We start from the raw sequence: 15,376 nt of genomic DNA, 5'->3' as shown, positions 1-15,376 counted from the left end.
CTCTCTAGTTTCTGCATTAGAACTGTTGAAGCTTCTTTCTCCTCCTTCTCCTCTTCTCTGTTCCTTGCTGCAGACACATGATCATGGATGAGTCCATTTGCCTGTTTTTCTGGGGTCAGTAGGCAAGATTGGAAAGTGTCCTGCTCAACACTTGATATGTGGGACACAGTGTCTGCTGAAGATCATACATGACCTGTCTGGCCAGCACAGAGGACCTGCCCTAACTTCAAGCTGCTCAGCATAGGCAGAGGCTTCCTAGGAGAAAACCACCAACCTCTAAAAATGTCCTTGCTTGGAACACACAAAGGGGGATCCTCAGAGGTTGGTAATTAGGAGAAGTTGATCCTGGGCTACTGGGCAGAAAAATAACAATTCAGGCCATCTCCTTTCTGAGGTGGGGAGTCTAGAGTGCATTACCAGTGCACCAGCTATTGGCCAGGTAGAGGCCAATTAATTTTTGCTGTATCTGTAGTGGGAAAAGTTTGGAGACAGGCACAGCACACTGCAACCACAACTGCAACAGTTAAAGTGTAATGACTGACTGGCAAATGAAAGCAGCTCTTCCTAATGGAAACTGCTATGCAGCCTTAACTTTATGCCTCTACCTGCTCCACTTACGATCTCTACATGGAATCTAGCACAGCGAGACTAAATCTAGTCACAGCCTCTAGGCATTCCTGCAATACAGCTGCTAAACATACTAAAAGCAAGGGTAACGTTGCAAAATTATTTACTCAAAAAGTTTTGGAAGTGGACAGATTAGTCTGGCTATGGTCATGATGATGAAGGTGGCCTTCTGCCAGGCACAGACTCTGCTATTGGACGTGCCCATGACATGGTCTATCAGACTCTGCAGCCACACACAGCCTGGAGTGCAAAGAGCTCATGTGCAAGGAGCACCCAGGGGGTCCCAGCTGGCCTTTGCACACACGGTCCCACAGGCCTTCCCTGGCTGCAGAGCTGCCCCATGTGCTTCTGTCTTCGGCTTCCGACAGCATAACCTGTCACAGCCTTCTGCAGCAGCTGAGGATATGCCTGCTCATGCCTGGGGAACACATTTCAGAAGCAGACCTGGCAGAGCCATAGCTGGAGCAGTAAGAACCCAGGATTCTCATTAACAGTAGCAAGAGCAGTCCCAGGTGCATGGGTTTGCTGTTGACAAGATCTCAGAGGAGAAATTTTTGTTTCTATAGTCCTGGACAAGGTAGGATCCTTTGATATGTCTCTTTAAGGATTATTTTGCTTAGGAGAGCCAAGCCCTCCCTCAGCCCTGGGTTTGAATCCTGCTCTGGGAAAGCTGTATTACCAAACTCTTCATCATTTATGGGGCTGCTAAGGCACAGAGTTTGGACCTCTTGCACATTTAGCCTGGAAGCAGCTGTCTCCACGTGCACTGCTCTGCCCCAGCAGTCACATGAGCAGTGTGCTCTGGATTCTGTCCTTCAGAAGACATGCATCATATGCAGATTAATATGGAGATGTGTCATGGCTCTGACAGAACTAAAGAGCCTATATGCAAAGGTGATATTTTCAGAGTACAGGATGCAGGTTTCAGAGCAAAACAGGGTTTGCAGCATCATCCACAATACAGGCAGGCACATGAATAACACTTTCTTCAGCTGGGAACATGGTCCAGGCAGAGGCACCACTGGAAACAACCCGGCTCCATTGCCTTTGTGCCCTCCCTTCAGGTATTTATCTACATTGATGAGATTCCCTGGAGCCTTGTCTTCTCCAGGCTAAAGAGTTCCAGTTCCCTCAGCCTTTCCTCATAGGAGTTGTGCTCAGGTAGTTTTTTCATGTTTAGATATTGTTGTTTTGTCACCACTCAGGTTTCTCCAGCTCCAGGTCCTTGAGGCACTTTTTCCTGGCCATTTCCTTGTCTTTTGACCATTTTTTGTGTTCTTTGCTCCCACTGCAAAGTTATATCAAATCTGCTTTTGCTGATTTGTACTAAAGCTGCTTTTGCTGATGCCTGTGCTGGTAATTCTTTAAGTGACCTGAACCAGTCCCTCACTGCAAGTGGCTGAGGGCCAACAACCCAGAGAGCACCTGTGTGCAGAAGGGGTCTTCTTCCCCAGCGTTCACCCCCAGAGCATGTTCCCATGCTCACCTGTGGAGGATGGTACCTCAGGAGCATCAGCATCTGCTGCAGCACCTCTGGATAGAAACAGAAGTGCAGGAAGCATTTGGAGTCATGTCCCCACGGGAGAAGGAGCAGAAGCCCTCAGCCCCCAGAGAGCTGCCATTGGGCAAAGCAAAGCCCCACTGTGAGCTCAGCAGAGCCCTGCACAGAGCTGGTCAGGGGGCTGTGTTGCTGTCAGGGGGTCACACCCTGGGGTGAACAAGGAGGTTCCTACTGTCCCGAGTCAGGACACTTTGGAGCCTCCTCAGAGGGGATCACAGCCAGGGCCATGGGGCAGCCCCTGAGGTTCTTCTGTGCTGGGGAGAGGATGGGATTTGGGAGTCACATCCAGCTCTGGGGTCCTTTGGAATCCCCGACCACTGCCCATCCCACAGGGTGAAACACCATCAGCACTGACAAAGAGCTGATATCTCAAAGCTAAAGCTTCTAAGAGAAGTGGGGTAAGAGCAAGTATTTAAGTAACATTATAAAAGCAGCATCACCATTTATTCCAGAATGTCTTTCTCAGAAACCAGAACAGGCAGCAGATTCAGAGCACGGAATCTGACAGAACCAGTTCAAAGTAGTGGAGCCAAAATGAAGGTAACTGAGGAGAAGACAAAGCTGTCAATGAGGTGTCAATGGAGTGAGCAGCGCTGGGAGGGGAATCTGGAGCTCATTATCCTGGGGCCATACACAGTCCCAGCGGTGACAGTGGCCTGTGGCTGCGCAGAGCAGAGAAGTGACAAGACTATGGTTCATAGATCTGTAATTAATCAGCCTGACCCCTTTGGGACTGGTCTGAGCACCGTGCAGGATGAACCCTGGGCTGGGCTGGGGCAGATCCTCCGGTAATTTAGAAAAAACCTAGAGATGAGAAATCTACATCCACCATGACAAGCTGTTTTAAGATGCAATTAACTAGAAGATTAATTGCACTTGCTATAAAAATGTGTTTCATTTCTAATTCTAATTTCTGTGTTTGCCCAGCTCCAATTTCCAGCCACTGGATCAATTTTTACCTTCAAGTGGCACTCAGAAGGCCTGGCAGTGCTGAATGGGTGCTGAGGGCACAGCAGGGTCGAGCATTGGCTGTCAGGAGGTGATGGAGAGTTCCTCAGTGCTCCGTGGGAATGGGCTCTGAGCCTCTCCCTCCCTGCAAACCTGGGACTGGAGAACAACAGCCCACACTTGCACACAGGAGCAACCATGGTGTGTCCAACCACAACCCCTCTGCAGCTCCTGCTGGAGGAGTCACTGCAGCCCATGGCCCACCCCTGGTGCTCCTCTGAACCTCTCCAACTCCTCAAACTTCCTGACACTTTGAGCCCAAAGCAGGGTGCCCCAGCAGTAGAGAACACAGAGAGCTGCAGGTGCTGGGCCCCTGCCCTGGGTGTCTGTGTGCTACAGGCATTCTGCATAATGAAAAACAAGAACACAGTAAATATTTCTGCCCTGCATTAAAACCAACAATGGGTAATATTCATATTTTACAGTGGTAATGAAATACTTTCTATTCTATCTGTAATTAAGGAGGATGCTAAACTGCTAAGTAACAATTTTTATAATGTGCAGGAGAAGAGTATACATCCAAGAGTATTTAATTGGCTAATGAGTTCACTGAACCATTTTTTTTCTTTATAACAAATCATGGCACACTGGGGAACTTAAGATTACTGGGGGGAAAAAATTCCAATGTCTTGTCAGTATTTAAATGTGTTCATATGGATATCCAAGAAACTACAGCGCAGTTAGTTCAACATACATCCCAAGGAATCACAGACAAGCAGCCAAAGGATGTCCTGGGTAAATTAGCAAAAGCTAGAACCCAATTTAATGTAATTTGAAAAGTGTGCTCAGCATTGACAGATCCAGAAGAACTGGGTGATTGAGAAGACCTACCCTACACAGGCACTTGACAGATGTATTTCTAGCTCTATTCTCTTCACATATCAATGTTATATGTTGTTAGCAATCAGTGAGAAACAGAAAACAATTGCTGATAAAATTATTGGAGTGGAAAAAAATGAATTGTTGGGATGGTAAAAGTAATAGGTGGCACTTGCACTTCGACAACTGACCTTGGTTGCTGGAAACACCAGGTACAAGAACAGCCTGGTTTGTTGCATCCAGGTATAAGGTGCAACAAAGAGGAAAGAAGAATGGGGCACAGCTGTCCTCCCTCCATCTCCAAAGGATGCACTGGGACCAGTAAAGGCCCAGGGAAAGCCAGTGTGTGTAGTAAGACCTGGGTGACATCTTCCACACAGGAATGGCAGAGCTGAACAGAATTCCAGCCCGAGTAAGGAGAGAAAGAACAGGGATATGTATAGTTTTGAATAATATGATGAAGAGGAACAGAAAACAGGTGCCCATATATTCTTAGAAAACAAGAGTTAATGGACATCAAATGAAACATGATGGTGACAGCAGAAAGATAAATAAAAGGAGGTGATCAATATACTGTGAAATTCAGCACTCCGTGCCACAAGGGCATCAGAATGTTCAAATATACACAGGTCCAAAAAGTGACTGTTCAAACTTATGGCAGAAAAGAAATCTCTCCATGACCAATAAATACAAAGATGCCTTTGACTCAAAAGTACCTGTACTGCAGATTGCAAGTGCAGGGTGGGGATGGACATGTCAGGGAAGAGCTTTTCTCTACTTGCTTTGTCCATTGCCCTTCTATAAATACCATTATGGTTTACTACTCCCCCCTGCTGTGGTCTGTCATGCTCTTTACTGAGGAACAGGAAAGATCAAGTAAGAGCTTTTCTGGTGGGTTGGTTTGAGTTGGTTTTTTCCCCCCAGTTGCCTTGGTCCCTCTGTAAAAGGTTCTCCCCTTTTCCTTCCAGCCTCACACTCCTTGAAGACAGTTATCCAGCAGTATCCTTACATGCAATGAACTTATGCCCTTTCAGTTTCCATGGGAACACAGGCAAAATTCAGTCTATGACAATTTGTGCCCAGGGTCGGCCTGTCCCTCTCAGCCACCTACCTGACCTTGGCCCTTCCATGCACACTGGAGCATCCCACCTGCAAACCTGGTGGCTCTGAGAAGAGCCCTGGAAATGCACCTGCAGACTCACACAGGCCCTTTGTTGCAACAGGTCTCCTTCTGGACCACGACACCATCCAAGAAGGACTGGCCTGTGCCAGAAGCTGAGTAGCCCACCTGTGCAGGAGCTCCCTCTACTCCTCTGCGTTTGGAAAACCCTGTGGGTTCTTCTCTTCCCACTGCACTGTTCTCATCACCCACTGCAGAGTAGCCTCAGAACTGACAAAAGCACCAGCAAGACCCAAGGAATGGCTGTAAGCCTAACAGCTACAAGCAACAACTACAAAATAAAACAAATCATTAAATTCAACTCTTCTCTCTCTTTAAGGTGGTATTATTTCAGTGGCTGAGCATGGTTTAATGATCACAGATTCCTATAGGCATAGGGACGGTGCTGGAGAGAAGGACAGGACACCTGTCCACATGTGCTGCTCTGCAGGTTGCCTTCAGACCAGGACACTGTATCAGGCTAAGGCAACCCCAGACTCTTCTGCCACCAAAAGGGACAGACCTTCCTGCTTCTGCTCCTTATCCAGCAACAGACATTATCTGGCTAAAAACTAACTCTCTGAAGTGGTGACTAGACTTTGGGAACAAGACCACTGGACTTGATCTTATAAACAGATCACCTGAGCAGACAAGCCAGCTCAGCCAGCATGAAGGAGGTGACTTCAGGCTGGGTTCCTGCTCTGGTTCAAGGCAAACGCACCATTGGTCTGTGGTGAGAGGGCGGGCCACTATCACAGTACTTTAAAAGCTTTGGTGCCCTTGCTCGCTTCATCCCTGCTTTACAGATAGTTATGGATTGTCCTCTTGAGCCAACACCTCACCTCTCTGCCCCTGGATGCCATAAAGCACATTATTAAACCTTTTTAAGATATACCATCTCTATACTGCAATAGCACCTACACACAGGCAGCCACAACTGCTTTCCCAACACCTTTTGTGTACACCTTTTGAGTACATATGTAACACATCCCTCTTGTACCCTGTTAGCATTCTTGCTGTGGTTCATCTCTGGTGCAGGTGCATCAGGAATGGCATGATGGATCTCATGGAGTGATTTTGGGCTCACCTCCCCAGAGCACAGGGCCTGGCTGTGTAAGATGCACAGAGCTATACACCCCACGTCCCTACAGAGGCAGGCAGGGACAGACAGCAGCATTAGGTCTGTCAAATGCCTTCGCCTTCAGAGCTGCATTTCCATTGTCCTAGCCATGAACAGAGGCCTTGCGGGACCAGTGCAGCAAGAGGAGGGACCCACAGTGCTGCCCTGAGTGCCTGTGCCAGCCACAGCAGTTCAGGTACTCCTTGAGCCAGAAGCAGGAATGGAGTTTGCTTATGGCAGATCTTTAAAGGGTAGCTCGTGCTTTGCTTTCTTTACAACTGTGTCTTTAAATCGCAGGATAAAACATTTCCCTTTACCTCATCTGGAGTGTGATGCAACCCCACATGGCCCCACACAGTGCTGTGTGGGTGCTGGCTGGGGGTGGCTGCTTTGTGACCAGGGGGGCAGCATTCTCAGGGAACATTCCTCCTCACCCTGCTGTGAGGTCTTCAGTGCTGCACAAGCATTGCTGTCCTGTCCTACGCTGCTGAGCCAGGTAGCACAGACACTGTACCCCCACAGGAGGATGTTATTGGGGACCTGCAGCCCCACACCCACCACACATTTCCCTCTGACAAGCAGGTGCACAGGTCCAAGAGTGCACGTCTCACCACCCATGGCACGTCACATGGGTGAGCTCCGTCAGTACAGTCTTCAAGGCAAGGCAAAAGTTGTACCCAGGTAGGTATAAAGACCAGGGTTTACTCCAAACACCTTTAGGTGCGGATTGTAAACAACTTGACTAAAGACAGCATCCCAACAAATGCCCAGGGCACCAGAGCTGCCTGGTAAATGTAGATTTTTTAGGTTTGGGACAAGGGGACTGATAGCCTACAACTAAGCCTGTGATCCATGCAGTGTACTTGGTTCTTGTCCCACACAAAATAGCCCTAATCCCCATATCTTCCTCTTAGTCCAGAGTCTGTCCTGATCAGTATGAACAAACAGAATGCTCCAAAACAGGTCCACGAGGCAGAGCACAAGGCTGACTGGGACACAGGCTGACGGCCTGGCAGGAGTGGGGTGAGGGGAAGGAGATAGATGGGAAGGCACCGACTGCATCAGTGGGGGTGAAACATCTCCACAGAGAAGCACAGCAGGACTGGAACCACAGCCCTTAGTAGAGAACGTCCTCGAAGCCGAGCAGCAGGAACTGGTGCAGGGCACTTGGCAGGTGCAGCTGGGACAGGACCAGAAGCAGCCTGCCCTCCAGGAGGGTCCTGAGGGTGCAGCGAGCCAGGTGCTGCAAGGAGCGAGGTCTGTGCTCCAGGGCAAAGAGAGACTGGTAGAAACGTGGATATTTCTACAGAGGGAAGAGAGGACCAGAAGAAGATAAAACTGAAGATACCACCCTGGGAGCAGAGGTAGAACCAATCATTTGTCTTACTACTGCGAATCCTCCCTGTCCCCAACAGTGCCATCCCTGTGTCCTGCAATTTCCCACCCAGCCCCAGCTGCCCCCACATCTCTAGAGCCTGGACATGTGTTCTCCAGCCAGCAGCAGATGTTTGTTCCCTCACCTGTACAACCTCCGCCGGAACCGCTTCCACCCAGTCCTCACTGATGCGCACGTGGGTGTAGCTGTTCACCAGGGCCTCGATGATGCGTGGGCAGGTGTGGCAGAACCGCAGCACCTGCCGGCAAGAGAGTAGGTGAACACCAACATCAGGCAAGGTCCTGAAGACCTCACTGTCACCTCCTAAAATGCTGCTCAAATCCAGACATGGTAAATCTGGACAACTCACATCCTTCCTTCTTGCTGATATACAGGAGAGCAAATTCACTGCAGGTGCAAAGGTCCAGACCATCCCTCCTGCAAAGAGGGTGAACCATCACCCAACACATGCAGCACAACTGCCTTCAGCACAACTGGATCCCCACAACCTCTCCTCAGACACAGACCAGTCCACATGGCTGGGATGATGATTTGAATCAGCCTCACTATTGCAAGTAGCTCTTAAGCACCAATGGTCTGCTTTACACCAGGCTCCTTTCCACATGTTTTGGTAGTTGGGCCATGAGCCATTCTGGGGCAGAGACTGCCACTTATTTTGTAACCAGCCAGACCATATCACACTGTGCCTCTGTTGAGGGCTGCACTGGGGTCTCAAGAATGCAGGCGTATGCCTGTTCAGCGCAGGGCTGAAGAGACACCCTGTCCTCATGTCCTAAGCTGTGTTGCACCCATGCCAGACGCTGCACAGAGCCCCAGAAAGCATCACACGTATTTGCAGCCTTTGGAGCACAGCCCACCCAGGCGCAGTCGCAGAGAGGTAGATCCCTCCAGCTTTGAGTTCCCACTCCCTATGGCCCAGGCCAGCAGTAGCTGTCACAGTCTATTCTGGCTGTACCAGGGATCCTCATTATCTGGCGTTAATAGGAGATTAATTAGTGTTAATTGTTGATTTTCCTGTATTTTCCCAAAGGGGAGAGCAATCTGCTGATCTCCGGGCTGGGTAATTATTGCACTGCTCAGGAATTAAGACAGGAAATTAACCCTTTGTCTGCTGGTGTCTTGCAAAGACAGCAGGAGTTGGAGAGTGTGCCCCTGAGAGGAAACATCTCCAGAGGAAAAGGGCCAACACATTCCAGAGCAAGTGCATATGGAAACCAGCTGAGTCCTGTCCACACAGCTTAGCAGACAGAAGCAGGAGAGTCCTGCAGGAGAGCACTTCAGGGATTCCTACACCAGTAATGTCAGTTCTCCTTCCCAGCTCCCGGGGAAGAGCAATCAGGACAGCAGGCACACTGCCATGGAACAAATCCCTCTGTGACAGGAACACCCTCGCTCACACTGGGGCCCTGATGTTCACAGTCTTTCCCTACCACCACTCTCCTGGCACTGCTGAACGCCCACACCTTGAGGAGGGAGCCAGGCCAGATGCGGACAGCTCCGTGGTTGAGCAGGGCTTGCACCACAAGCTCTGGACGATGCTCCAGCTTGTAGGCAGCTACTTGCAGGATATTGTGCAGGGCTGTGTTGCCACCGTAGTTCATGACGTTGACATTGGCACCCCGGGCCAGCAGTAGCTCTGCAATTTGAGCACTGGCATTCTTGCAGGCCAGGTGAAGTGGGTGCTGCCGGTCCCGATCCGCAGCGTTGATGCTGGCACCGCTCTCCACCAGCAGCTGGCACACCCGGTAGTAGCGGTCCATGTCCTGGGGCTGATGGTGCTGAGCACAGGCAGTGTTCAGTGGTGTTTGCCCCTCCTCATTCTCTGCCTCCAGCTCTGCCCCGTGGTGCAGAAGCAGCTGGACATGCTCTGCCAGGCCATGCCGTGCCGCCACATGTAGGGGTGTGTCGTCCTCCTCCTCCGTTCGACTGTTGGCACTGGCCCCGTGCTGCAGCAGCTGCCGGACACACCTGTGTGGGCCAAGGGGACTTGATGATCATTTCATCTCCAGCTCCCATCCTACCTCCCAGCCCCCACACCTGTACCATCTCAAAGCTTCTGCTTTTCCCAGGAGTCTAAAAATCCCAGTCTTCATGCCTTGGAGCAGTGGTTTTAAGCCATGATGACTGGTGAGAAGACAACCTGTTGCCCTAATCCAAGCTAACTGCACAGACCTCCTAATGTGTTGTCTCACCTGGTACCTGCTCATCTGTCCAGCAGATCTGCTTGGGAACGTCCTGAATGTCACAGTGTGACCATCAGCTCTGCTGTGGGTGGCGAGACAGCCACACCTGGCTCAGCTGTGTCAGCTGAAGACTTGAGCTTTCAGTGACCTGTTTGACCTCAGAGGTGACCCTGGCCCTGGCCCAAGGCCATCTCATTCAGCTGCACCCACTAGCAGGGATAAGAAGGAGCCCCTCCTACATGGGACAAGGCTTGAGGGGGAGGGAGGCCTGCTGTGTCCCCCGGGCAGAACTCACTCGATGGAGTCTGGGCTTTTGCAGAGGTGCAGGGGCCTGTAACCATCATCGGAGACAGCCTCAGGGTTGGCTCCAGAGTCGAGTAGCAGGCACACGCAGTCAGTGCTTGCAGCTGCACACGCCTCATGCAGGGCTGTCTTGCCCCCTGGGGCAAAGTCCACAGTAGCCCCCCGGAGCAGCAGGAGCCGCAGGCAGTCAGCGTAGCCCCGACTGGCTGTGATATGCAGGGGCGTGGTGAGCTCCTGCTCATAGCTCAGAGACCACAGTCCTGCAAGGAAAGAGAGGTCAGGGAGCCACATCCAGCCACGGTGCACAAAGACCTGCCCCTTCCCACAGGGTACCCAATATATGTCCTGCCTGAGAGACTTGGGTTTCCCCTCAAGGAACTGCAAGTCCCTTCCCTGCAGTCTCTGTATTTGGAGTGGCCAGCCAAAGGCAGAGAGCTGCGGAAGGCTCTCAGGTCACGCAGCCCTGCTGACAGAGAGCTCCACGGAGTAGGAGCCTGGGGCAGAGGCAGTGCTTCTCACCTCCAGCCCAGGTGTGCACATGGCATTTCTCTTGTCAGAAGCACAGGGGACAGAGGAGCTGGAGGCAGTGACATGACTGGGCTGAGCACCATTTATGAAGCACCACGAACACCAGGAACCAGGCAGCAAAACAGAGGTGTCAGAGCCCACCGCCATGCACACAGGAGGCTCAGTGAAGCCCTGAGCAGGGTGCAGACAGCAAGATTCAGCAGAGATGGGCATCTGGAGCCCAGGAGGAAAAGGGGCTGAAATGTAGCAGCTGGAACCATTGCTGAGCTGGACAACAGCCCGCCGATGCTACAGGAAAAGGGCTCCTTAAGCCAGGCTTCTTGCTGCCCCCCCAGACTGGCCTGGAGGACATGGCCCAGACTGCTTGACACATTCAGCACTGCATCCTCTCAGCTCCTTCTTACAGAAGCAGCATGTGGTCAGCTGTGTTTGCCAGTTCCAGGTTTAAGCTGAAGCATCTCGAGGACCTAACACAGGGCTCTAACAATCTGCTTGTTCAGCACAACAGGACACATCAGCCCAATGCAGGTTGCACACAGAGCTGGTCAAGAGGAGAACAAACCAGAGCTCGACTCCCCTTTGCCCCATCTGGAACCCAGCAGTTCCCAAGCACTTGCTCAACCTCTGTCAGAGGAGCCAGGTTTCCTGGATGCACCCCATGCTTCCAGAGACACACTCCCCCTTTCACAAGATGCACAGGACAACCTGGCCACATCCCTGTGCTCACTTCCATTTGCACTTCTCCATAACCCAAACAGCTCCTGTAACACATAGCTCCAACAACAGCAATGCCCCACAGCACATGCCACAAGCTGAGTCCCGCTGCTCCCACATACTCAGCCCACGGGGGTTGAACCGGTAGTTCTTCCACTCTTCCAGGTCACTGGTGTCAAACACAGCACTGGGACTCAGGTTGTTCTGAGGGTTGCTGAGGATCTTGGCCACAGTCTCCTGATCCCCAGCCAACAGAGCCTCCCAGTACACCTGGGCAGGGCCAACCACCTGGCGCGTGCGGATGGGCTCCCAGCTCTCATCATCTCTGCCTGGGATACTGCCCATGACAAGCTCCCAGACCCTTCTCAGAGCCCAGGGCAGGACTTGCTTGTGTGTCCCAGCCAGGTTCCGAGCCCATGGGCACAGACCCACCAGCACCCTGTGTACTGGCCAAGGGGCTGCCTGCCTGCCCATGGTGCTCTGCAGGGGCAGGGACATGTCACACCCCTCTTTGGCCCAGGCTGGGCACAGCTCAGGTCTCAGTTGTTCTATTCTGGGAAACCTTGTGATCAAATGCTGGGGCCAAGAGGCTGATAAAGGCTCTCCACTCATGCAGCAGTACCTCTGCAGTGCCCCACTGTGAAGGAAAAGGCCCCAAGCAGGACAGAAAAGCCTGTAGGGTAGAAATGAGGACAGGACATCACTAAGGCAACAGAGAGGGAAGCTGTCTCATGCTCAACCAGCCTGCTGTCATCCAGTGCTGCCTACACCACAACTCAATCAGCCCCCTTCTCTGTGCCCATCTCCATGCCTTCACCCACTGCCATTCCAAGCATGTCACCTTGCCTTCACCCACCCCTATGCTCCATGCACATCTCCAGCCCTGCACATCCACTTGCCAGGTCCACCTGAGCCCTTGGAACTAGGCAGGTTTTTAAACAAGCCACAGGACAGCTCTTCTTATCAAAGCCAAAGAGGTAGAAATAGTCACAAGGATGGGAAACATTGAAGCCAATTATCCTTGAGACCCCTTTCTCCTTTTCCTTGATATCCAGCTTTGCAGCTAGCCCCTGCATGACTTCCACACTCCATCCTCAGACACTCCCCCTACTTGGGCTGTGAGAGCTGTCCTGTCACCAGAGATGGTGTTTCCTCTGGCCCCACTTGGCTGTACACACCTACCCTGCCCACAGTAGAGTGTGCACTGATAACTCACTGTGTGTGTTTTGTGCTCACTGTGTTCTAGAAAACACATCAGACTGGATGGAGGACTACTGAGCGTTCAGTTTAATTTTGTGTCATGGAACTATTTGGATCATGTAGCAAAACACAAGTTAAGTGACCCTAATAGACCACCAAGCAACAATTACTAGGGGATCAGAGGAGTGTAAGACAGGGAACTTTGCCCTTCTCAGTAATGGAAATAAATGAGCAAGTTCTACACTGACAGTCTCCAGCTCATTTTGTCTCTGCAGACTTCACCTCACCTACTAAAATGTTGCCTGTGAAAGGGTAAAAAGAGGGAAGCACCTGGCAGATGTTCTCACCTGATGGGACCTGTATTTCTCCGAAGATAGAAGCAGGTATCCCATGAAATCTTGAGGTTCCCAGTCACCCACCAGGGAGGCAGAAAGCCATGTCAGTTAATTTTAGGGACACCAGACAGTTCATGCTTCCTCTGGGCTTAAAATATCAGTGGGTGTGACTTGGGAAAGACCATGTCACTAAAACCTACTTTTAAGGTCACTCATTGGGCCAGTTTTAAGAACCTGTCCCTACAGGCCAGTGAGGTACAGAGCCAAGCCTCTGGCACAAATATTTGGTTTGGTTTTTATTCTACACCCTTAGCTGATAAATTAGGCAGCACGTTTTTGCTCTGTGCTTGACGAATTCAGTTGGAGTTTTCACATCTTGGTGGCAAGAACAATTTTTGTGTGAGATGGTTTTATACAGTCTGTTCTGTTTCCTCTGGGCCACAAACCTTCACAAGCAGAGAGATGGGACATTCCTGTGTCTGCCAGCCCAATAAAGCCTGGAGTTGCAACATCCAATTCATATTTTACTGAGTTACACAAGCCTTTAGTGATTTCATCCTAAGTAGACTGTAACAATTCAAAACCTACGTTGTACAAATCTTGGAACTCAGCAAACAGTCTTCACCACCCACAAGGAGCAACACCTGCAAGCCCCCTAACCCTGTTTGTCTCTGCTGGAGTGGATCCCCACAAGACATCCAGTGACAGTCTAGATGTTCCATAGCTTGATGCCAGGACACTTGGACCACACCTCTGGAAAAGTGGCCTTCATCAACAGCTCTTCCATTCTGGCACGAGGGCCTTTTGCCATCAGCCTTCTGTGGAAGACAGTGGTGCAAGATAGTTATGACCTCTCCACACATGACACTTAAATTCTGGGAGTCTGCCTGTACCGTGTCATGGACAGCAGGGAGGACCAGGGCACATCCAGGCTGTTCAGAACATTTCTCCCTTGAACACATCAGCTGTGCTGCTTGCTGAGAAACTCACAGAGGACACTGATGAGGAGGTTAAGTAAAGGGGACCAGAGTGGGGAAGCACACGTGCTAGCCACAGGATGTGTCTGCGCAAGGTACAGTGAGGCACAGAGATGGGAGGAAACACCAAGGATGATCAGGTCCTATCTCCTGTCACTCAGGATGAGACTGCTTCCACCATCTTTCTGGCAAGGTGGATTTCTGATCCCCTTGCAAAATCCATCTCACTGAACCGATTTCTGGTGTCTCCTCACCCGTTTCACATCCATCCTAGCAGTCTCTAACTGGACAGGCCTGCTGATGTGCCTCTCCAGTAGCCTTTCCAGGGACCCTATTCTCACCATTTCCTGGTAGATCTGTCACTGACCACCTTCAACAAGCCTACTACCATTTGTTCTACAGCCTTGGAATCCTTCTTCCTCATCCAAAAGGCATTCTTGCCAAGTCCCTCTTCCACCACCCTTTCTCCACCACTGGGGATTCCTCTCAACACTTTTCTAGGGTACCTGTGCCCTTTCTCTGGGCCCCATCCTGGTCACTTCCTATCCCTCACATCCCAGCCCCACACACCCACCACGTTTCCTGCTAGTCCAGCGCAGCACATCGCCCCTGGTCTCGATGACGAGATTGATGGCTGCGCTCTTGGTGAAGTACTTCTGCACCATGGCCAGGTCTCCAGTGAAGAGCGCGTTCTGGACCAGCAGATCATGGCACTGCAGTGGCTCCAGGCGGCTGTGCTGGCAGCCCCGGCCAGCCGGGCTCAGGCCACGCTCCTGGCGCTGCCATCCGGGTCTGACGGGCTGAGGAGACTTCCAGTGGTCTGGCTGCAGCAAGTGTGGGGTGGCAGAGCTGAGGGGGAAGGTGCAGTTCATCACGGGGAACAAACTGGATGTGTCTGAGCCACACAGTAAACAAGCTGCTGCAGAAGGAGCCCTTGTCCAAGGGTTTGCCCTTTGCAGGTGGCTTCTGGGTTCCAGCTCCCCAGCATCCGGCTGGATTCAGGCACAGCCCTGACTCACCCGGTATAAATAGTCCATCTTGGCACCTTCCCATCAACACCTCCCCTTTTTCCAAGTGCTTATTTTGAGCTGCTGTGTGCAATCACCAGCACAGATTAGGCACAGGAGAGTGGTAGCAGGCAGCCTGGAATCACTGCCTATGTGCATGTTTGCCATGTCCCTGCTCTACTCTGTAGGAGTGGGAAGGGGACAGAGTTGGGGGGGGGACAACCACAGAGGAAGAGTTTGGGACAGACATGGTATCAGAAGTCATAAGGGACTCAAGACAAGGCCCTTCCCCAAAACAACTCCACAGGGACAAAAAGACCCCCCACAAGTCCCACACACTGCTCTGGGAACCAGGCCCTGCCTCACCCCTCCTTTACTGCAGGACCTGCCCAGAGTCAGGCAGAGGCCCTCAGTGGGTCCTCCCTGTGTTTTCTGTCCC

The 15,376-nt window shown here is 51.4% G+C and overlaps 1 protein-coding gene across 1 annotated transcript; it reads right to left on the bottom strand.

Moving 5' to 3' along the window:
• Positions 1–7,340: 7,340 nt before the first annotated feature.
• ASB10 (ankyrin repeat and SOCS box containing 10) lies at positions 7,341–14,802 on the bottom strand. Its single transcript, XM_071560267.1, has 5 exons — positions 14,505–14,802; positions 10,169–10,436; positions 9,154–9,658; positions 7,815–7,928; positions 7,341–7,597 (listed from the first exon to the last, which is right to left on the bottom strand). The coding sequence occupies exons 1-5, from the start codon at positions 14,800–14,802 to the stop codon at positions 7,412–7,414; spliced, it is 1,371 nt and encodes a 456-aa protein (XP_071416368.1). The 3' UTR covers positions 7,341–7,411.
• Between the last annotated feature and the right edge of the window lie 574 nt (positions 14,803–15,376).

Source organism: Pithys albifrons, chromosome 7 (assembly GCF_047495875.1).
Source record: "Pithys albifrons albifrons isolate INPA30051 chromosome 7, PitAlb_v1, whole genome shotgun sequence".
Lineage (NCBI taxonomy): Eukaryota > Metazoa > Chordata > Aves > Passeriformes > Thamnophilidae > Pithys > Pithys albifrons.
Note: the sequence above shows the minus strand (reverse complement) of the source record. Positions and strands in the feature narration are given on the sequence as shown.